Genomic DNA, 24,485 nt, shown 5'->3' with positions numbered 1-24,485 from the left:
CTTCAACTTCCAACTGTGTCCCCTTGTTACTGTGTCCAATCTCTGGAACATCCTGTCTTTGTCCACCTTGTCAATTCCTCTCAGTATTTTGTATGTCATTATCATGTCCCCCCTATCTCTCCTGTCCTCCAGTGTCGTCAGGTTGATTTCCCTTAACCTCTCCTCGTAGGACATACCTCTTAGCTCTGGGACTAGTCTTGTTGCAAACCTTTGCACTTTCTCTAGTTTCTTTACGTGCTTGGCTAGGTGTGGGTTCCAAACTGGTGCCGCATACTCCAATATGGGCCTAACGTACACGGTGTACAGGGTCCTGAACGATTCCTTATTAAGAAGTCGGAATGCTGTTCTGAGGTTTGCTAGGCGCCCATATGCTGCAGCAGTTATTTGATTGATGTGCGATTCAGGAGATGTGCCTGGTGTTATACTCACCCCAAGATCTTTTTCCTTGAGTGAGGTTTGTAGTCTCTGGCCCCCTAGACTGTACTCCGTCTGCGGTCTTCTTTGCCCTTCCCCAATCTTCATGACTTTGCACTTGGTGGGATTGAACTCCAGGAGCCAATTGCTGGACCAGGTCTGCAGCCTGTCCAGATCCCTTTGTAGTTCTGCCTGGTCTTCGATCGAGTGAATTCTTCTCATCAACTTCACGTCATCTGCAAACAGGGACACCTCAGAGTCTATTCCTTCCGTCATGTCGTTCACAAATACCAGAAACAGCACTGGTCCTAGGACTGACCCCTGTGGGACCCCGCTGGTCACAGGTGCCCACTCTGACACCTCGCCACGTACCATGACTCGCTGCTGTCTTCCTGACAAGTATTCCCTGATCCATTGTAGTGCCTTCCCTGTTATCCCTGCTTGGTCCTCCAGTTTTTGCACCAATCTCTTGTGTGGAACTGTGTCAAACGCCTTCTTGCAGTCCAAGAATATGCAATCCACCCACCCCTCTCTCTCTTGTCTTACTGCTGTCACCATGTCATAGAACTCCAGTAGGTTTGTGACACAGGATTTCCCGTCCCTGAAACCATGTTGGCTGCTGTTGATGAGATAATTCCTTTCTAGGTGTTCCACCACTCTTCTGATAATCTTCTCCATGATTTTGCATACTATACATGTCAGTGACACTGGTCTGTTGTTTAATGCTTCATGTCTGTCTCCTTTTTTGAAGATTGGGACTACATTTGCTGTCTTCCATGCCTCAGGCAATCTCCCTGTTTCGATAGATGTATTGAATATTGTTGTTAGGAGTACACATAGCGCCTCTGCTCCCTCTCTCAATACCCATGTGTGTGTGTGTGTGTGTGTGTGTGTGTGTGTGTGTGTGTGTGTGTGTGTGTGTGTGTGTGTGTGTGTGTGTGTGTGTGTGTGTGTAGGTGAAAGGGGAGGGGGGTGGCGAGTGCATGCACACACACACTCAAAGCCACTTTATTAGGTACACCTGTACACCTTATTAATGCAGATATTTAATGAGCCAATCACGTGGCAGCGCCCTAATGCCTGAAAACATGCAGACATATGGTCAAGAGGTTCGGTTGACACCAAACGTTAGAATTGTGAAGAAATGTGATCTAAGAGACGTGGAATCATTGTTGGGATTTTCATGCACAACAGACTCTTAAGAATTTACAGAGAATGATGTGAAAAACGCAAAACCTCCAGTGAGCGGCGGTTGTGTGTGCCTTGTCAATGAGAGAGGTTAGTGGAGAATGGCCAGACTGGTTCAAGCTGACAGGAAGGTGACAGTGACTCACATAACCACACGTTACAACAGTGGTATGCAGAAGAGCATCTCTAAATGCACAACACATCGAACCTTAAAGTGGATGGGTTACAGCAGCAGCATACCACACTGGGTTCCACTCCTGTCAGCTAAGAACAGGAAACTGTGGCTATAGGGGGCACAAACTCACTAAAACTGGGCAGTTGAAGATTGGAAAAACGTCGCCTGGTCTGGAGAATTGAGATTTCTTCTGTGACATGAAAATAGTAGGGTTAAAGATTACCGCTAACCTTCGGGATGTGGTGGAACAGGAGATTCGCAGCATGAATGTGTAGCCGATAGATAAATCTGCAGCAGCTGCGTGATGTAATCAAGTCAACATGGACCAGAATCTCTAAGGAATGTTTTCAGCACCTTGTTGAATCCATGAAAGGCTTGTCTGGTGCTTGCCTGGTCACTCATATAAGCTTTCTGTTTAATTCAATCCAGGATGCATTCACTGATACAAATGGTAACAGGTTTTCCCCCACGCTATTACTAATTGTGACATCATCTCCATAACGGCAAGGGAAGACTAAAGTTGTGTGTAACATAATAATGGTTCAGAATCGACTGAAAGGCCCTCTAAAGTTTCCTCTTACAATCCTGGACAAGACCCGGGCCGGGACAGTACCGGGCAACTTCATCCAAGCCGAGTTTAGGAATGTGAACACATAAATCAAAGCTTATAAACATTTTCAATGATCCGAATACATCTCACAAAACAGGAACAACATTCTTACTACACTCTATGGTGCAGCGAGATGCAAAATGCTTGATTGAACGCAGGAATAATGCGTTCAGATACAATGCCAACACACAACACAAGGAATGTCTCTCAACAGACGACCTTGCCACCTACATGGGTTGCTGCTGCTAGTCAACATTCCGTTCGGGTGTGTCTACCAGTGTAGCAACGGCACGACATTGATATGGATCCCGCACCCTGGAGATGATTCTCACGCCCTGGAGATTCTCACACCCTGGAGATGGGTCTCTCACCCTGGAGATGGGTCTCTCACCCTGGAGATGAGTCTCACACCCTGGAGATGGGGTCTCACACCCTGGAGATGGGTCTCACACCCTGGAGATGGGTCTCACACCCTGGAGATGGTTCTCACCCTGGAGATTCTCACACCCTGGAGATGGGTCTCACAACCTGGAGATTCTCACACCCTGGAGATGGGTCTCACACCCTGAAGATGGTTCTCACACCCTGGAGATGGTTCTCACCCTGGAGATTCTCACACCCTGGAGATGGGTCTCACACCCTGAAGATAGTTCTCACACCCTGAAGATGGTTCTCACACCCTGGAGATTCTCACACCCTGGAGATGGGTCTCACACCCTGGAGATTCTCACATCCTGGAGATGGTTCTCACACAATGGAGACGGGTCTCACACCCTGGAGAAGGTTCTCTCACACCATGGAGAAGGTTCTCTCACAGCATGGAGAAGGTTCTCTCACACCATGGAGAAGGTTGTCTCACAGCTCTCAAGATGGTTCTCACACCCTGGAGATTCTCACACCCTGGAGATGGGTCTCACACCCTGGAGATTCTCACATCCTGGAGATGGTTCTCACACAATGGAGACGGGTCTCACACCCTGGAGAAGGTTCTCTCACACCATGGAGAAGGTTCTCTCACAGCATGGAGAAGGTTCTCTCACACCATGGAGAAGGTTGTCTCACAGCATGGAGAAGGTTGTCTCACAGCATGGAAAAGGTTCTCTCACACCATGGAGAAGGTTCTCTCACACCATGGAGAAGGTTCTCTCACACCATGGAGAAGGTTCTCTCACACCACGGAGAAGGTTCTCTTATCTCACACCATGGAGAAGGTTCTCTCACACCATGGAGAAGGTTCTCTCACACCAAGGAGAAGATTCTCTCACACCAAGGAGAAGGTTCTCTCACACCATGGAGAAGGTTCTCTCACACCATGGAGAAGGTTCTCTCACACCAAGGAGAAGGTTCTCTCACACCATGGAGAAGGTTCTCTCACACCAAGGAGAAGGTTCTCTCACACCAAGGAGAAGGTTCTCTCACAACATGGAGAAGGTTCTCTCACACCATGGAGAAGGTTCTCTCACACCATGGAGAAGGTTCTCTCACAACATGGAGAAGGTTCTCTCACAACATGGAGAAGGTTCTCTCACACCAAGGAGAAGGTTCTCTCACACCAAGGAGAAGGTTCTCTCACACCATGGAGAAGGTTCTCTCACACCAAGGAGAAGGTTCTCTCACAACATGGAGAAGGTTCTCTCACACCATCGAGAAGGTTCTCTCACAACATGGAGAAGGTTCTCTCACACCATCGAGAAGGTTCTCTCACAACATGGAGAAGGTTCTCTCACACCAAGGAGAAGGTTCTCTCACAACATGGAGAAGGTTCTCTCACACCATCGAGAAGGTTCTCTCACAACATGGAGAAGGTTCTCTCACACCATCGAGAAGGTTCTCTCACAACATGGAGAAGGTTCTCTCACACCAAGGAGAAGGTTCTCTCACACCATGGAGAAGGTTCTCTCACACCAAGGAGAAGGTTCTCTCACACCAAGGAGAAGGTTCTCTCACACCATGGAGAAGGTTCTCTCACACCAAGGAGAAGGTTCTCTCACACCATGGAGAAGGTTCTCTCACACCAAGGAGAAGGTTCTCTCACACCATGGAGATGAACCACTAAAAGCAGCACACGGCTGGCAATGTTATGCATTGCACTCACGACCAGAAAAATTGCAGAGATCATACCTTGTAGGAATAATGTTGACTATATGGCTAGTGAGCAGCAGTGATGTCTGCTCAGCATTGTGCAGCAGTGACGTCTGCTCAGCAGTGTGCAGCAGTGACGTCTGCTCGGCAGTCTTGGGCCCCGGACACTTATGGTGTTTTCTCTTAGTATACCAATGGCGCCCCTATTTTTCACTGGGGGTATTTTGCACCGCCTGCCCAGTCTTTTACTTTCGTAGGGAGTGATTTGTGTCTGCAGATTCGGGACCATTCCTTCTAGGATTTTCCAAGTGTAGATTATGATGTCTCTCTCTCGCCTGCGTTACAGCAAGTACAAGTCAAGTGCTTCCAAGCGTTCCCAGTAGTTGAGGTGTTTGATGAACCTTATATGTGCAGTAAAGGTTCTCTGTGCACTCTCTAGATCTGCAATTTCACCTGCTTTGAACGGAGATGTTAATATGCAGCAGTAGTCCAGACTAGAGAGAACAAGTGATTTGAAAAGGATCATCAGTGGCTCGGCATCTCTTGTTTTGAACGTTCTCATTATCCATCCTATCATTTTCTTTGCAGCTGTGATCGTGGCACTGTTGTGTTGTGATTTTTACATCTAGTTCCTCTGTGTACATCTAGTACAACTATGGACATCTAGTACTACTGTGGACATCTAGTACCACTGTGTGCATCTAGTACCACTGTGTGCGTCTAGTACCACTGTGTGCGTCTAGTACCACTGTGTGCATCTAGTACCACTGTGTGCATCTAGTATCTGTTGGTTGGAACACACACACACACACACACACACACACACACACACACACACACACACACACGTCCTCTCCCCCTCCCACACACACCATTCCCTCACAAAAAAAAGTGTGCGAGGAGTGTGGGGTGTGGAAGGGAGGGGGAGAGAGAGAGAGAGAGAGAGAGAGAGAGAGAGAGAGAGAGAGAGAGAGAGAGAGAGAGAGCGAGAGCGAGAGAGAGCGAGAGAGAGCGAGAGAGAGCGAGAGAGAGCGAGAGAGAGCGAGAGAGAGCGAGAGAGAGCGAGAGGAGGGGGGGAGAAATAGGGCAGGGCATCTGGGTATGAGTGCGTGATACTGTCAAGGTTGCAGAGATAAGAGTGGGTGATGCACAACACATTCGTTAGCTCACACTTACACAGCGACCTTGAGTAGCCACAGTGCCTCAGGGTTCTCCACTGACACTAAACCAGCTTCAACAGGCTGCACGCAACCCAGTCAGTCTCGCACCATCACAGATTCGTCCAGATCTCAACGTTTCCTGGTCACACTCTACCACTTCACTACCAAACATATTGCGACCCCTTATTTTATCTATTGTTAAATACCGTGTACGGTTTAATAAGTTTATGTAACCTAACCTATACCAGCCTACCCTAACTTAGAGAAAGAAAATAGTACTTGCAAACTTAGAGGATGAATTGAAAAAATGAAATGGGGAATCCCTTAAGACAATTAAATAAATAGAATATCTATGGTAGACATGATTACCTCACAGAAGATACTTAGAGGAACTGACACGGCGGAAAAGACCAATGTTGGAGAACATGTGTAGAAGCTAAAAACACAACTGACTCACAGGGATGTTAGGAAGCATCTATTTTATAGTCTCAGGGTAGCAGTGAAGTGGGTTGTGGAAGTGGGAGGGAGGGAAAACTCCACACGGTTTTTAAGAGTATCACAAGATGCAAGAAGGTCAGGAACAGGTAATGCTGGTTGCTGAATATTAAAATGTGGGGTCAGAAGACAGACACAGAGACAGACACAGAGACACAGACAGAAACACACACACACACACACACACACACACACACACACACACACACACACACCTAGCCAAGCACGTAAGGAAATTAGAGAAAGTGTAAAGGTTTGCAACGAGACTAGTCCCGGAGCAAAGGGGCATGTCCTACGAGGAGAGGTTAAGGGAAATCGACCTGGAGGAAACGAGAGAGAGGGAGGGATATGATAACTAACGACATATAAAATATTGAGAGAAATCGACAAGGTGGACAGAGACAGGATGTTCCAGAGAGGGGACACAGCAACAAGGGGTCACAATTGGAAGCTGAAGACTCAGATGAGTCACAGGGATGTTAGGAAGTATTTCTTCAGTCATAGAGTTGTCAGGAAGTTGAATAATCTGGGAAGCAATGTAGTGGAGGCAGGATCCATAGATAACTCTAAGAAGATGTATGATAAAGCTAACAGAGCAGGGAGAGTGATCTGAGTAGCGAGAGTGAAGAAGTGGGGCCAGGAGCTGTGACCCCTGTAACCACAACTAGGTGAGTACACACACTTTCCAACCAATTTCTCCATTTTAAAATGCACTTTTTAAGTCATTGTGACAAGAAAAGTTAAACGCTAGCGACTGGCAAGCAATGTTCCATAGTACCGTCAATTATTGCCAAAAGTCGACAAAGGAGGAAGATAAATTAGCTATCTCAGGGTGTAGAGAGGTAAGAAAAAGAAACGACGAGAGAAGGCTAAAGGATGACGGAGAGGGAAAAGAAGATGAAGATGACTGGAGAAGTAGAGGAGGACAATAGGAGACAATGTAGGCGTGGCCAGACTTGTCCAAGGTCAGGAATGCGGAGTGTGTGTGACTAGGAAAGTTGGGAAGGTACCAGGGGCACCAGGGAAGGTGGACAAGTACCAGGGGCACCAGGGAAGGTGGACAAGTATCAGGGGCACCAGGGAAGGTGGGCAAGTACCAGGGAAGGTGGGCAAGTACCAGGGGCACCAGGGAAGGTGGGAAAGTACCAGGGGCACCAGGGAAGGTGGGCAAGTACCAGGGGTACCAAGGAAGGTGGGCAAGTACCAGGGGTACCAAGGAAGGTGGGCAAGTACCAGGGAACGTGGGCAAGTACCAGGGGTACCAGGGAGCGTGGGCAAGTACCAGGAGTACCAAGGAAGGTGGGCAAGTACCAGGGGCACCAGGGAAGGTGGGCAAGTACCAGGGGCACCAGGGAAGGTGGGCAAGTACCAGGGGCACCAGGGAAGGTGGGCAAGTACCAGGGGCACCAGGGAAGGTGGGCAAGTACCAGGGGCACCAGGGAAGGTGGGCAAGTACCAGAGGTACCAAGGAAGGTGGGCAAGTACCAGAGGTACCAAGGAAGGTGCGCAAGTACCAGGGGTACCAGGGAACGTGGGCAAGTACCAGGGGCACCAGGGAAGGTGGGCAAGTACCAGGGGTACCAGGGAACGTGGGGAAGTACCAGGGGTACCAAGGAAGGTGGGCAGGTACCAGGAGCACCAGGGAAGGTGGGCAGCTACCAGGAGGACCAGGGAAGGTGGGCAGCTACCAGAGCACCAGGGAAGGTGGGCAGTTACCAGGAGCACAAGGGAAGGTGGACAGGTACCAGGAGCACCAGAGAAGGTGGGCAGGTACCAGGAGCACCAGGGAAGGTGGGCAGGTACCAGGGGCACCAGGGAAGGTGGGCAGCTACCAGGGGCACCAGGGAAGGTGGACAGGTACCAGGAGCACCAGGGAAGGTGGGCAGGTACCAGGAGCACCAGGGAAGGTGGGCAGCTACCAGAGGCACCAGGGAAGGTGGGCAGGTACCACGAGCACCAGGAAAGGTGGGCAGCTACCAGGAGCACCAGGGAAGGTGGGCAGGTACCAGGAGCACCAGGGAAAGTGGGCAGGTTCCAGGGGCACCAGGGAAGGTAATGGGAAAGACAAGTAGGGCAAGAGGAGTGAAGCCAGAGTATGTGAAGAGAGAAGAGGGTTGGGAAGACGAAGTGAAGAGAGGTGGGAATTGAAGAGAGAGGTGGGAATTGAAGAGAGGTGGGAATTGAAGAGAGAGGTGTGAACTGAAGAGAGAGAGGTGAATTGAAGAGAGAGGTGGGAATTGAAGAGAGAGGTGGGAATTGAAGAGAGAGGTGGGAATTGAAGAGAGGTGGGAATTGAAGAGAGAGGTGGGAACTGGACAGTAGAGAACAGACAAGACGTCTCATCTCTCGTCTGGACCCATCCTGGATAGATCTGTCATTTCAGCAGAGCCTTCAACACAGGAGGGATGTGGGTGGCCTTGCTGTTATGTACAAGGCCAATATTGTTAAAGTACCACACTTGACTCCACTTCAAAGATAGCGAGAAGCAGGCTTCTATACCACAAGACGGGCAGAAGGCAGCAACTTCACTCTGGCTGTACCCTTCTCCAGAACATCAATTCATCTGAGATCATTTATCCCCAGGATGACTCGAGTATCGAACACATTCGTACAGCATTATGATGTCAAAGAGATAAAGTCAGCTGATCAAATGAAAATACTGGCCCACAGATGGCTCCAACTTCATCCTGTTCCCTACTTGTATGTTTCATAACAATAAAAATGCTTTCAAATGAGCTGATGTAGGTAACAGCTCTTAGCTTGCCAATAAAGTTAGGAATCCTTAACCTAACCTTGTCAATCCCTGTTAAAAAAAAAAGGAGGTGCCATAAGTAACATATGATGGCTCCCTATAATACAACTGATTCTAATATATACCGGTAAACTATTGAGTAAAACTAGTTATAAAACTACTAAAACTGAACTACTATCGCACCTATCTACTGCTTTTAACGGAATTATTATTATTATTTATTTATTATCACACCGGCCGATTCCCACCAAGGCAGGGTGGCCCGAAAAAGAAAAACTTTCACCATCATTCACTCCATCACTGTCTTGCCAGAAGGGTGCTTTACACTACAGTTTTTAAACTGCAACATTAACACCCCTCCTTCAGAGTGCAGGCACTGTACTTCCCATCTCCAGGACTCAAGTCCGGCCTGCCGGTTTCCCTGAATCCCTTCATAAATGTTACTTTGCTCACACTCCAACAGCACGTCAAGTATTAAAAACCATTTGTCTCCATTCACTCCTATCAAACACGCTCACACATGCCTGCTGGAAGTCCAAGCCCTTCGCACACAAAACCTCCTTTACCCCCTCCCTCCAACCCTTCCTAGGCCGACCCCTACCCCTCCTTCCTTCCACTACAGACTGATACACTCTTGAAGTCATTCTGTTTCGCTCCATTCTCTCTACATGTCCGAACCACCTGTAAAAATATCTGAGAGAGACTTCTAATGTATTGTGAAGTGTCCTGGCATACTGTTGATGTAGTGAAGGACGTGACGTGACAAGGTCAATTTTGATCACGTCACACAGTAACCAGGGCTTAAGTTTGTCCATTAAGTGTGGCACTGAGCGACCAGCAACTGCATCTTTACAATCCAACCTGCTATTTTTGCTAACGATCCAGCCCTCCGATGTTTGTTGCTCTGGTGAGCCTGCCATGTTCTGGTTCTCCCTGGTGGTGCACACGTCCATCTTCCCAGACCAGCAAGCAAAATCATTCCTTTAAATGCGCAGTTTTATAAATTACGGTAGAGTTACAGCAGTCATCATGATTGATTAAATGTAGCAAGAATGGCTGAGTCTGATCCAAAGTAGAAGTGATGAAATTAAGTAGGAAAGTGGAATTTTTAGACATAATAGCATAAGATTAGACTTCCAAAGAACTTTATCAATACTACTCATTATTACACTGTGTTTTATCATATTTCATTAGTTAAGACTTTCATATTATGTTATTTAAGTAATTTGGTGTTGACTATAAAGTGGTCCCCTATACAGCAGCTTGCTGACCTACCTGCACTACCAGTTATAACCTGTAGTCTGGTTGTTGACCTACGTGCACTACCAGTTATAACCTGTAGTCTGCTTCTTGACCTACCTGCACTACCAGTTATAACCTGTAGTCTGGTTGTTGACCTACCTGCACTACCAGTTATAACCTGTAGTCTGGTTGTTGACCTACCTGCACTACCAGTTATAACCTGTAGTCTGGTTGTTGACCTACCTGCACTACCAGTTATAACCTGTAGTCTGGTTGTTGACCTACCTGCACTACCAGTTATAACCTGTAGTCTGGTTGTTGACCTACCTGCACTACCAGTTATAACCTGTAGTCTGGTTGTTGACCTACCTGCACTACCAATTATAACCTGTAGTCTGGTTGTTGACCTACCTGCACTACCAGTTATAACCTGTAGTCTGGTTCTTGACCTACCTGCACTACCAGTTATAACCTGTAGTCTGGTTGTTGACCTACCTGCACTACCAGTTATAACCTGTAGTCTGGTTGTTGACCTACCTGCACTACCAGTTATAACCTGTAGTCTGGTTGTTGACCTACCTGCACTACCAGTTATAACCTGTAGTCTGGTTGTTGACCTACCTGCACTACCAGTTATAACCTGTAGTCTGGTTGTTGACCTACCTGCACTACCAGTTATAACCTGTAGTCTGGTTGTTGACCTACCTGCACTACCAGTTATAACCTGTAGTCTGGTTGTTGACCTACCTGCACTACCAGTTATAACCTGTAGTCTGGTTGTTGACCTACCTGCACTACCAGTTATAACCTGTAGTCTGGTTGACCGAAATGCACTACCAGTTATAACCTGTAGTCTGGTTGTTGACCGAAATGCACTACCAGTTATAACCTGTAGTCTGGTTGTTGACCTACCTTCACTACGTTATAACCTGTAGTCTGGTTGTTGACCTACCTCCACTACCAGTTATAACCTGTAGTCTGGTTGTTGATCTACCTGCACTACCAGTTATAACCTGTAGTCTGGTTGTTGACCTACCTGCACTACCAGTTATAACCTGTAGTCTGGTTGTTGACCTACCTGCACTACCAGTTATAACCTGTAGTCTGGTAGTTGACCTACCTGCACTACAAGTTATAACCTGTAGTCTGGTTGTTGACCTACCCGCACTACCAGTTATAACCTGTAGTCTGGTTGTTGACCTACCTGCACTACCAGTTATAACCTGTAGTCTGGTTGCTGACCTACCTGCACTACCAGTTATAACCTGTAGTCTGGTTGCTGACCTACTTGCACTACCAGTTATAACATGCAGTCTGGTTGCTGACCTACCTGCACTACCAGTTATAACATGCAGTCTGGTTGCTGACCTACCTGCACTACCAGTTATAACAAGTAGTCTGGTTGTTGGCCTACCTGCGCTACCCGAGTTATATGTAGTCTGGTTCTTGACCAAACTGCACTACGTTATAACCTGTAATCTGGTTGTTGACCTACCTGCACTACCAGTTATAACCTGTAGTCTGGTTGCTGACCTACCTGCACTACCAGTTATAACCTGTAGTCTGGTTGCTGACCTACCTGCACTACCAGTTATAACCTGTAGTCTGGTTGTTGACCGAAATGCACTACCAGTTATAACCTGTAGTCTGGTTGTTGACCTACCTGCACTACCAGTTATAACCTGTAGTCTGGTTGTTGACCTACCTGCACTACCAGTTATAACCTGTAGTCTGGTTGTTGACCTACCTGCACTACCAGTTATAACCTGTAGTCTGGTTGTTGACCTACCTGCACTACCAGTTATAACCTGTAGTCTGGTTGTTGACCTACCTGCACTACCAGTTATAACCTGTAGTCTGGTTGTTGACCTACCTGCACTACCAGTTATAACCTGTAGTCTGGTTGTTGACCTACCTGCACTACCAGTACCTGTAGTTGGTTGTTGACCTACCTGCACCTGTAGTCTGGTTGATGACCTACCTGCACTACCAGTTATAACCTGTAGTCTGGTTGTTGACCTACCTGCACAACCAGTTATAACCTGTAGTCTGGTTGTTGACCTACCTGCACAACCAGTTATAACCTGTAGTCTGGTTGTTGACCTACCTGCACTACCAGTTATAACCTGTAGTCTGGTTGCTGACCTACCTGCACTACCAGTTATAACAAGTAGTCTGGTTGTTGGCCTACCTGCGCTACCCGAGTTATATGTAGTCTGGTTCTTGACCAAACTGCACTACGTTATAACCTGTAATCTGGTTGTTGACCTACCTGCACTACCAGTTATAACCTGTAGTCTGGTTGTTGACCTACCTGCACTACCAGTTAAAACCTGTAGTCTGGTTGCTGACCTACCTGCACTACAAGTTATAACCTGTAGTCTGGTTGTTGACCTACCTGCACTACCAGTTATAACCTGTAGTCTGGGTGTTTACCTACCTGCACTACCAGTTATAACCTGTAGTCTGGGTGTTGACCTACCTGCACTACCAGTTATAACCTGTAGTCTGGTTGCTGACCTACCTGCACTACCAGTTATAACCTGTAGTCTGGTTGCTGACCTACCTGCACTACCAGTTATAACATGCAGTCTGGTTGCTGACCTACCTGCACTACCAGTTATAACAAGTAGTCTGGTTGTTGGCCTACCTGCGCTACCCGAGTTATATGTAGTCTGGTTCTTGACCAAACTGCACTACGTTATAACCTGTAATCTGGTTGTTGACCTACCTGCACTACCAGTTATAACCTGTAGTCTGGTTGTTGACCTACCTGCACTACCAGTTATAACATGTAGTCTAGTTGTTGACCTACCTGCACTACCAGTTATAACATGTAGTCTAGTTGTTGACCTACCTGCACTATCAGTTATAACCTGTAGTCTGGTTGACCTACCTGCACTACCAGTTATAACCTGTAGTCTGGTTGTTGACCTACCTGCACTACCAGTTATAACCTGTAGTCTGGGTCTTGACCTACCTGCACTACCAATTATAACCTGTAGTCTGGCTGACCTACCTGCACTACCAGTTATAACCTGTAGTTTGGTTGACCTACCTGCACTACCAGTTATAACCTGTAATCTGGTTGTTGACCTACCTGCTCTACCAGTTATAACCTGTAGTCTGGTTGATGACCTACCTGCACTACCAGTTATAACCTGTAGTCTGGTTGTTGACCTACCTGCACTACCAGTTATAACCTGTAGTCTGGTTGTTGACCTACCTGCACTACCAGTTATAACCTGTAGTCTAGTTGTTGACCTACCTGCACTACCAGTTATAACATGTAGTCTAGTTGTTGACCTACCTGCACTACCAGTTATAACATGTAGTCTAGTTGTTGACCTACCTGCACTATCAGTTATAACCTGTAGTCTGGTTACCTACCTGCACTACCAGTTATAACCTGTAGTCTGGTTGTTGACCTACCTGCACTACCAGTTATAACCTGTAGTCTGGTTGCTGACCTACCTGCACTACCAGTTATAACATGTAGTCTGGTTGTTGACCTACCTGCACTACCAGTTATAACATGTAGTCTGGTTGTTGACCTACCTGCACTACCAGTTATAACCTGTAGTCTGGTTGTTGACCTACCTGCACTACCAGTTATAACCTGTAGTCTGGTTGTTGACCTTGCAGTACCTGTAGCCTGATTGGTAACCTCACGCAACACTTAGCCAACAGTTTACTTCTGAAACACGTTTTAGTTTGCCTTTCCCCAAATAATCATTGCTCCCCCCCCCCCCCCAAAAAAAAAAAAAAAACATTTTCCCCTATACAATACCCAGCTTCAAGACATTACTCAAACCAATTATTTTAGTCAAATATTTCGCAAGTTACCTGTTCAAACATTTCCATTTTTTAAAATATGTTTTGAATGCGCTTATCCCGCACACTATCACTCTTAAAAATACTGATATTTACCAATTCCAAATAGTGAGAGACTTCAGCGGGAAACAAAAGCATCTCAGTAGTGACTTCAACACACCAGCTGGTAGGGATCATACATCATTTAAGGAGCTCATAAAAAAAAGTCCAATTTTTATATATAAATTGCACCAAACAATTACAATAAATATTTATTAGTTTACAAAATTTTTCATAATCCGCATGAATTGTATGCTTAAAACATTGTTTCAACAAAATAATGATCTTTAGCAATGGTTAGTTACAGTCGACTCTAATGAATCAATTTTACCCGGGCAGTTTATGAGCGTTCTTCTACTAGCCTTTGTTCATTAAACTCATCGATAGAATGACACTGAGGCATGTTGGAATGACACTGTGGCATGTTGGAATGATACTGTGGTATGTTGGAATGACACTGTGGCATGTTGGAATGATACTGTGGTATGTTGGAATGACACTGTGGCATGTTGGAATGACACTGTGGCATGTTGGAATGACACTGTGGCATGTTGGAATGACACTGTGGTATGTTGGAATGACACTGTGGCATGTTGGAATGACACTGTGGCATGTTGGAATGATACTATGGCATGTTGGAATGATACTATGGCATGTTGGAATGACACTGTGGTATGTTGGAATGACACTGTGGCATGTTGGAATGACACTGTGGCATGTTGGAATGACACTGTGGCATGTTGGAATGATACTGTGGTATGTTGGAATGATACTGTGGTATGTTGGAATGATACTGTGGTATGTTGGAATGACACTGTGGTATGTTGGAATGACACTGTGGCATGTTGGAATGACACTGTGGCATGTTGGAATGACACTGTGGCATGTTGGAATGACACTGTGGCATGTTGGAATGATACTGTGGTATGTTGGAATGATACTGTGGTATGTTGGAATGACACTGTGGCATGTTGGAATGATACTGTGGTATGTTGGAATGACACTGTGGCATGTTGGAATGACACTGTGGCATGTTGGAATGATACTGTGGTATGTTGGAATGATACTGTGGCATGTTGGAATGACACTGTGGCATGTTGGAATGACACTGTGGCATGTTGGAATGACACTGTGGCATGTTGGAATGATACTGTGGCATGTTGGAATGATACTGTGGCATGTTGGAATGATACTGTGGCATGTTGGAATGATACTGTGGTATGTTGGAATGATACTGTGGTATGACTCAAGAAATCGTTATGACACGATTGCAAACAAACCATACCCCCGGCTGGGATTGAACCCGCGGTCATGGTCATAGAGTCTCAAAACTCCAGCCCGGGGCATGTTGTAGCTAGCTGGTCTAGTGGCTAACGCGACGGGCTGGAGTTTTGAGACTCTATGACCGCGGGTTCAATCCCAGCCGGGGGTATGGTTTGATACTGTGGCATGTTGGAATGATACTGTGGCATGTTGGAATGATACTGTGGCATATTGGAATGACACTGGGGCATGTTGGAATGACACTGGGGCATGTTGGAATGACACTGGGGTATGTTGGAATGACACTGGGGCATGTTGGAATGATACTGGGGCATGTTTGAATGATACTGGGGCATATTGGAATGATACTGGGGTATGTTGGAATGACACTGGGGCATGGAATGACACTGGGGCATGTTGGAATGACACTGGGGCATGTTGGAATGACACCGTGATATGTTGGAATGACACCGGGAAGGTGAAGCCATTTTCCGTGCAGATGTTCAATAATCTTGAAATAGCAACAAGCAAAATATAGCTTCTTAGGTTACTTACGGCATCGCTCATATTGATGCTTTAATGGCTTGATATATGAGTGAGAGAGAGAGAGAGAGAGAGAGAGAGAGAGAGAGAGAGAGAGAGAGAGAGAGAGAGAGAGAGAGAGAGAGAGAGAGAGAGAGAGAGAGAGAGAGAGAGAGAGAGAGAGAGAGAGAGAGAGAGAGAGAGAGAGAGAGAGAGAGAAAGGATATGGCCAATGATATAGGCAATGAACATGCCATTAGCTAGAGTGGCACAACCAGTCCAGCCACAGGATATATCTGCCTTGTGCATCACTCCCAACCCAGGTGCATTACTCCCAACCCAGGTGCATCACTCCCAGCCTAGATGCATCACTCCAGCGAAGGTGCATCACTTCCAGCCGGGTGCAACACTCCCAGTCCTCAACCTGTACTACTTAAGCTCAGTCGGGTAATAAGTCAACTGTTTGTATCTCACAAGAATGTGTTTCATCGAATTTAAGACACGGATTAACTATTTTTAAATAAAATATGTACATTATATATAAGTTCACTTTTAAAACACTACACGGACTGATTCCAAATGTGCATGTGGAAATTAAATGCTTACGAGAACGGGAGCTCTATCTACCTGGCATCTACCTGCTGAAGGCTCCAGGGATCACCACCCTCGCTGTCTGGAGGCTATAGCCTCCTGGTCAGTCAGGCTATCGGAACTTTTGCCACGAAGTGCGATATAGTTACACAACTTGGCTGATCAGTGACAATTTACAGGATGTCACCAAGGATTCCCTTAAAACCACAAGTCTTGGTAATACACTTTACATCTAAAATACGACCCTTACCAAGTAATTTCATGAAGACAAAAAAAAAAAAAAAGCCTTGGTGCACCTGGGACAGTCTAGCCACAATGCCTCTCAATTTCGTAAGAAGTCCGTCAAGCATATTAGGAACAAGTGCCATGTGTGAAATACATCTTTCTCAAAAAAACATACCACGGGCGGGGATAGAACCCGCGATCAGAGTGTCTCAAAACTCCAGACCGTCGCGTTAGCCACTGTTTTGAGACTCTCTGATCGCGGGTTCTATCCCCGCCCGTGGTATGGTTTGTTTGCAATCGTTTCATTACTATTTCGTGAGACATCTTTCTCGCTTGTGCTCCATGGCAACCACGATTCTATAAGAGACTGCAACCCTTACAGAATCGTCACCCCTTCTTCATACATAAGAGGAATTACCAACAGATCCTTGATTGTCTTTAATAGATCCTAAAGTCAGTTTCTGATCAGCCGGGCTGTGATACCTATGACGAACTTCGCGCTGCTAGAATCAACAACCTGAATGATCACAATATCAAAGAGGGATGGGGAAAAATATGGGCGATGGCTGTCGGAATCGACAACAGGTAGGTAACCTGGCGCGTCACATGCCACAGGGCGGTCTACATCGTCCTGAAATGCAGGAGGACATTCCACATGATAATCCACCAAAGACAAGTCCACAGACCAGAACAGATAGACGTGTTACAAGCTGCGAAGATGCGATGAACCGGCTCCTTATCCATCTAAAACAATTATGGAGTATTAGTAAGTTCTATTAACATAGTTAACATAACATCTTGCAGACATTCGAATTTAACATCACGTGGATATGGCAGTCGCTGGAGTAGCGAGCCACCATGAAGGACGTACTTCATTTCTTCTTCGAATGACGGAGATGTCAGCACTCTACATTGCAACAGCAGGTGCTGGTTTCTTGGCCTCTCGAAATCCCCAGGGTTCAGAGCTGAAGGGTGACCGCACAGCGCATATTTGAATACATCTTCCTATATTGTCGGTAACTTCAGTAGCTGCTGTTACCCAACAATTGTGAGTCCACGTTGATGGGTTCACCAGTTCACCATCAATTTTAGGAGCCTTAGCGCCTAATGTAATATTTTTTTTTTTACCCCTAGTGAGGGGCCCTTGAGTTTAGGAATTTGATTTTTCCTCCCATGCTTTGTATCGGTTGAATTTACCTCCCATTTGCCAGGCATTGCACGACCCCTAAAATATTTTTCCTTGAACGTAAAGTTTTGATTACAGATTCGCCTTTTGTTCTGTCCGTATTTACAGCTGCAGCACCAGTGGTGATGTTACACAAATTCGCTAAATGGATTACTATCCAGAAGAAACTCAAGGAGTCAAGCTGTATCCTTGTCTCTTGTCTTGTTTTTATCATATACTTATGCTACTCGCCTGTATCTGCTAACTCCTGCACGACACCAGTCATCACTGCTTTCTTTGATTATGCGTTGAATGATTGAAAAATCAGTGTTCTTACAGGGAAGACATCATAGCCTTTCCCCGCCCCTGATAAATTTGCACGCTGTCTGCAAAATGTTCAATGGTCATTAAAAGTGATACGGTGAGAACGAAGAACAAGACTCCTTTAATGTGCTATCACTTTTTTTTGTTAGTCATGATTTATACCACAACCGCTACAACAATCATGTAAGCATTTATAGCGTACATATTTTACTGCAGATGTGTGTTGTTGTCTTGTCGTACTTGGTCGGCTGCTTCCCTTTTTTCGAAGTACCACAGTTTGTTGATCGATGGAAGGTTCCTTGCAGATCACAGTCCATGCTGATGAAATCAAATCAAAACAATAAACTATTTAGCACATCTTCGACAATGACTGGAACAGTACGGGCGGATCATAGATTCGGGAGATATTACAAGATATTTTACGTTATGTTATGTCAAGCATCTTTCATTTAGAGATTTTGTAAAGGATGGCCAAAACTAAATAAATTTTTGGGACATTTTTGTTAATCTGACCGAAAAAAAAATGTTAAAGATACTCAGAATGCCTAACTAAATAATATATTCAAGAATAAGCACGACTGAAACAATAAATGAAAAAAATAACATGACAAAGTATAATAAACACGTCTGAATCTGTAATCTTCACCTATAATTAAAAAATTAAAAAGTTTCACCGCCCATATTCATCTCCATTTTTTGGGTGTTGTTTGGTATGACTTACATAATAAGTTACCGCAAAAAAGCTTTCATTTGCAATTTATTCTACGTCAAATCACAGATTGACTGGATTGATACGTCCAGTCAATCTGTGGTTTGATGTGGATTTCAAAGTTTATTTCACCGTGCTTTAAAAATGTGGTTTGTTTTGGTGTGCCTGTTCTAAGTATAAGATGTGATATTAAAGATGCAAAGGACAGTACATGTGGAAGGCTCAGGTTTTACTCTTATTACATTTGGTTATCAACCTTCGTGATCTGTTTGATAGAAATTGGAAGGTATTCCATTGTTCTTACTGCAGCTGAGGAGCTTGTTTGCATATACTTTCAGTATTCAGCAACACACAATGTTCAGCCTAAGAGGATGACGTCAATCGCAGTTTGAAGCCACAACCCAATGACCTTCCCGAATGCCTTAAGTAAACACTGCACCGCAGAGTAACACACATCATACAATAACACTGACAACAGCTCGAGGCAGTGTCACTCATACCGCTTCCTAGAAGATACCTACGCATTCCGACCACAATGTCCGGTATGGTGTATGAGACTAAAGCGCTTCCTCTCTCACAAATCTGGAGGCCAGGGATCAGTAAATGGTAAAGAGGCGTTGCCAGGAGCAATGACTCGATCCCCTACTGCTCCAGATAAACATAAATGATCTACTGGTTCTACAGCTCCCAGTTTAGATTAGGTGCATTTTATCTTCAAGGTATCTTCTTTGTTGGAGTATCTGGCCTCTTATCTTTAGAATATCGTTTTTATGGGAGAGAATCTTAGTAATCTCTGGCCACTCCCGCTGAGTTGTCAGTAGCAACAATCTGGATGACCAGGCAAGTACCAAACAAGCCTGGTCCAGGGTCGGGCTGCGGGAGTAAGAAAACTCTTGAAATCCATCAAAGCTATATCAAAGGGGATGTCAACAATATAAAAATGAAGGCTGACCACTCCTCAACAATGTCATATTTTCAGAACAGTCTTTGTGTACCCTCTGAGCCTCACAAGTCAGCTTTAAAGAAAATCGCAAAATTAAAAATCAAGACTCGACAGGAGTGCATGACACAGGTACAGAGTTTTGTTAAGTCCCTTTATTGTGCAGTCTCATGTTATGTATTATACACTCATTTATTCCCTTTATTTTTTTTTATATTTTATATTCCCTTTCTATTAGGTAACTATTTTTTTTTGACTTTTCGATGTGTAAAAAATAAATCGCTAAATAACGCACATTCGGTTCATCAAACGTTTTCTAAGTGCGTTGCTCCGGTTAAGTAAGTTTGTATGATAATTTAGAAGTGCAAGAAAAAAGTATGAATGTTCAACGTTGCTTACTACTGATACACAACACCGACACCTTCAAACTTAAGACACAACATAATGTAAGCTTAAGAGAGAATTCCGTGTGGATGAAAATGTATTAGAAGTAATCTGAGAAGCAAGACCATACTAAAATATCCGAGACACAACCCAGACCTGGTCGTCAAGACTGCCACACCATTAGGGACCCCAAGGCCGCAGCACACCTATTTAATAATAATAATAATAATAATAATAATAATAATAATAATTATTATTATTATTAATTATTATTATTTTTATTAACACACTGGCCGATTCCCACCAAGGCAGGGTGGCCCAAAAAAGAAAAACTTTCACCATCATTCACTCCATCACTGTCTTGCCAGAAGGGTGCTTTACACTACAGTTTTTAAACAGCAACATTAACACCCCTCCTGGTAATTATTTACTATGCAAATTAGTCTTACATAAATTAATCTATGTTAATTTTTAAATACATAAAAGTGTTGGCAGAAATGCAATGCTTCCTCTGAACCTTCATATTTTCATAATAATAATAATAAAAATAATAATAATTATTATTATTGCACCTCTTCCACGTTTAGCATGGTTTAACGGGTGCACGGTTTTTAATAAAGATTTCAGTAAAGAGGGAACGGGGCTCACTACACCAGCATAATCATTCTTATCGAGCTAATTACCTACTTCTTCAGACATTCCTTGTGAGCATGAAGGGAAGAAGCGTGCAGGTGACGGCAGTGTGACGAAGGTTACTTCAACAAAGCCTCGAGGGACAGCACAACCAAAACAAGTAGGAGGTGTCAGAGGTGACATTGCCCGTCAAGTGGAGGTCCTTAAGAAACAAACAGCTGCTGCTGCGCACCTCTATACCCTCACTGTCTAAATTATCTGACACACACCACACACATCCTGTGCCCCACACACACACACACACACACACACACACACACACACACACACACACACACACACACACACACACACACACACACACACAATCATAACTATTCTTAAAACTGTCTAGACTCTGCCTCCGCCAATTTCTCAACCTGGTCGTTACACTTTCACACTACCCTGAGACTGAAAACTTTTTCTAGTTTCTCTTACGTTATGATTAAGTCTTCCCTGGCTTTCCACTTCTCTTGTGAAGTAAGGTTTAGTTATCTTATCGTTTACCCATTTATTCTCTATTTCTCTCAGCACAGCGAATCTATGAGTATTCTCTAATTTCTTTACATGCTTGATCATGTGTGGACTGGATGCTGATGTTGTGTACTCCATGACAGGTCTCATACATATAGTTTACAAGGTCATGAATGAGCCTGTTGTTTCTGAATGTGGTTCTTTTTGTTATTCAGTGTGGCATACACTGACATGCCTGGTGCCTGATATTGTACAGGGTAAAACACTTACCTAGGTTTCATAAGAACGCTAAGAAACTCGCAGTTGTGTTCCGCGAAATGCCGAGTTACTGTCAAAGACAAGCAACGGAGTTGCAGATGCCAGGGCTAGTCTCAAATACCAACAGTGATTTTCCAGATTCTGGGGCTGCTATCAAAGACGATAAACAGTGGTACTTGACTAGTGGCCGGGCGAGTTCTGGAAAGCTCATGGTGATGTTTCAACTTTCCCCCTTCCTCTCCATCTCGAGATTTAAATCAATATTTTCTACGTCAAAAGAAAAGAATGGGTGTCCACATATAAGCATAACAGTGGTCAGAGTCAGAAGTTGTCTTATCTTCTCCAGCTTCTTCCACCAAGGAGCCCAACAAGGGATGGCTCTCAGTCCAAGGAAAGGGGGAGAAATATGCTCAAGGAATTATTACAGCGCCTTGTTGAAGCCACGGGATTTAATGGCTGGGTTCCCCCTAAAACTTTCTTGATCCGTTAATAAAATTTCGAAAAACAAAGCCGATTGACTGGTGTGAGTAGAAACTCATCCACCTGTCTTGAAGGGTCACCATGCTGGAAAAACACATGAGGTATCAGTACTCGTGTTTCCACACCCTCAGCGACACCCACATGGAAAATACACAGGCACGACACCCTATCACAATAGGATGACTGTCCACGGAGGAAATTATTGTTGGAAGTTTTTATAAAATCCAATGTGCATACATTGCGAGTAGTTATTCGGTTTTATTGATTTTAATGTAATATTTTCTTTCCAAGCTGTTGAGACGAGAGTTGCTGCAAGTGCTGCGTGGGTCTTCCTCGGTGAAGCTCTCCAACGAGCGTTCATATAACCTTACCTATTTTTAATCCATTAAAATCAGCTTTATAAACTCTTGGATGCTGGACAAAACTGCTTCTGTACAATTTTCATGATATGTCAAGTTTAATTCCCGCGTGATGCCTTTTACTAGCCTCACTCGTCAAGTCTGTGGTTGTTATACCGTGATAGTCCGTCCTGACACCCCTCAGGTCTACATACCCATCACAACCTGGCTGGTGATTACTATCTAAATATTATTCTCAGTAATTTTACAGCCTGGTAGACTGTTAACAAAGTGCTTTAAAAATCAGTGATCGAATACTAAGGACACTTTCACTTCAACAATTCAAGTTACATTTGATCAGCATATTTGATTACTGACGTCTCATAATACAGATGTTTTTATAACAAACACACACCTAAATAAATGTATACTGACTGCAGAAATTTATAAGGTCTGCCTATTATTCACGTAGAATAACAAGAAAATCTTATAAATTTCTGCATACAGGCAATATACATTTGGTGTTTTTTATATAAAAAAAAATCTGCATTATAAGAAACGTCAGTCTTAAGTAAACATTTATGATGGAAAGATAAAATCGTAGGGGTCATACAGCGCCTGGAGAATGGTAACCAGTCAGGTACGATACATGGTAGGGAAGGTCAGGTTTAATTCCTTGCATCAAAAGCACTTAACAGGCGTCAAGTAACCTCTTCCTAATATGAAAGAATGTGGTATTCGGTACTTCTACAAGTGCCAGATCAGCCAGGTTGTGATTTTTATGCGAGCCTGCGGGCCGCTACCAACAACAACAACTACCAACAAGGAAACCTGGCCTCAAGCAGAACCCTCAAGATAGAAGGTAGAAACCACGCAACCGCTCACAGGTATATCAGTGAGCATTTAACCCCCAACCCCCAGACAGTTCACTAAAGGTCCGTATACTGGTCCAGCCACATTGTGGACGCCACCCCAGGTAGCAACTAACTGGTCAGTCTGCTGGTCTACACAAAGTGGAACAGTTCAGTCTGCTGGTCCATATATACTGTGGGCTCCACCCAGGCAGCCACTAACTGTTCAGTCTGCTGGTCCATACATACCGTGGAGGTTCAATGTGCAGCAAGATTGTGTTATGACGTTACCTTCACCTCAAAGAGAGAGCCTCCACTCATCACTTCCGGATTTTCAACATTCCGCTGATACAACTTTGTGACAGAAAAAGCTCTTCTGTCCTCTGGAAAACATTCTCATCTTATAATTTTGTAAATACTGGAACATTTCACTAGAAACCTATTCATAGGAGAGGAACCTTAAAAAGATGTTTCGGCCCGTCCTAGGCCATTGTCACAACTAGGGCGTCAAGAAGGTCGGGGAATAAAAATGAGACTTGTGCCTCGCCTGTCGAGATGGAGGCACCAGGGCATCAGGAGGAAAAATGTTACCATGGAACAGAGGACGGCGTCTGCAGTAGACACCAGAGGAGAGTGGGGCCACCACCAGCTCCCAGGATGGACCATGGGTGACGGTGACCAGCAAGAGGAAATGCTGCAACTGCCAAGCTCAGGACCCCTCCAAGTTCAACCTCTTTAAAATACCCACATACAAGGTTGTGGCAGAGTTGGAGCAGCAGCCTGCCATCAGGTTCAGCGATGTGAGGAAAAAGTTCATTAGATACAAGTGGAAGTATGAATGGTGGTGATGGTGGTTAGGCAGTATGCTTGTTCTGTTAGGTGTGTGCAGCGTTTCCGATGCACACACACTTTGGGGGTCTGATAGGGCTGCTGAACCTTCACAAGTGCCAAGATCCTCACCAACAGGTAAGATATTCTGGTCACTCTGAACCAGGAGTCCTACGAATTAATAAAAGAAAAAACTTGGACTCGACCCCATGATGGAAGAGAAGAGGGTGTACACGGACGTTGTCATAGGCATCCCCTGGTCACTGCCAATGGATAACTGAGTCTTCCCCAGGCCACTAAGGCAGCTCAGCGGTTCACAGCCAGGAAGGAGAGCTGCGCACCATCTCGCCAAGTCCTAATTTATCACAGGCCCCCTTCCCTGAAGCAGGTTCAGGTTTTACACGCCGGAGTCCCTACAGTGATACAACTATTAAGAGTATCGCCACTTAACGACTTGCCCATACAAACAG

The 24,485-nt window shown here is 44.9% G+C and overlaps 2 protein-coding genes across 2 annotated transcripts in view; both read right to left on the bottom strand.

Annotated features, from left to right (window-relative positions):
• The window catches only part of LOC128685179 (serine/threonine-protein kinase WNK3), a 638,681-nt gene that overhangs the window by 611,164 nt on the left and 3,032 nt on the right, over window positions 1-24,485 (bottom strand). The window lies entirely within an intron of this gene.
• LOC138852393 (mucin-4-like) lies at window positions 13,901-20,276 on the bottom strand. The gene is made up of 2 exons (XM_070082753.1): window positions 19,312-20,276; window positions 13,901-18,399 (listed from the first exon to the last, which is right to left on the bottom strand). The coding sequence occupies exon 2, from the start codon at window positions 15,308-15,310 to the stop codon at window positions 14,369-14,371; it is 942 nt and encodes a 313-aa protein (XP_069938854.1). The 5' UTR covers window positions 15,311-18,399; window positions 19,312-20,276; the 3' UTR covers window positions 13,901-14,368.

Source organism: Cherax quadricarinatus, chromosome 8, assembly GCF_038502225.1.
Source record: "Cherax quadricarinatus isolate ZL_2023a chromosome 8, ASM3850222v1, whole genome shotgun sequence".
NCBI classification, from domain to species: domain Eukaryota; kingdom Metazoa; phylum Arthropoda; class Malacostraca; order Decapoda; family Parastacidae; genus Cherax; species Cherax quadricarinatus.
The sequence above is the reverse complement of the archived record's forward strand: the minus strand, read 5'-3'. Positions and strand labels throughout refer to the sequence as shown.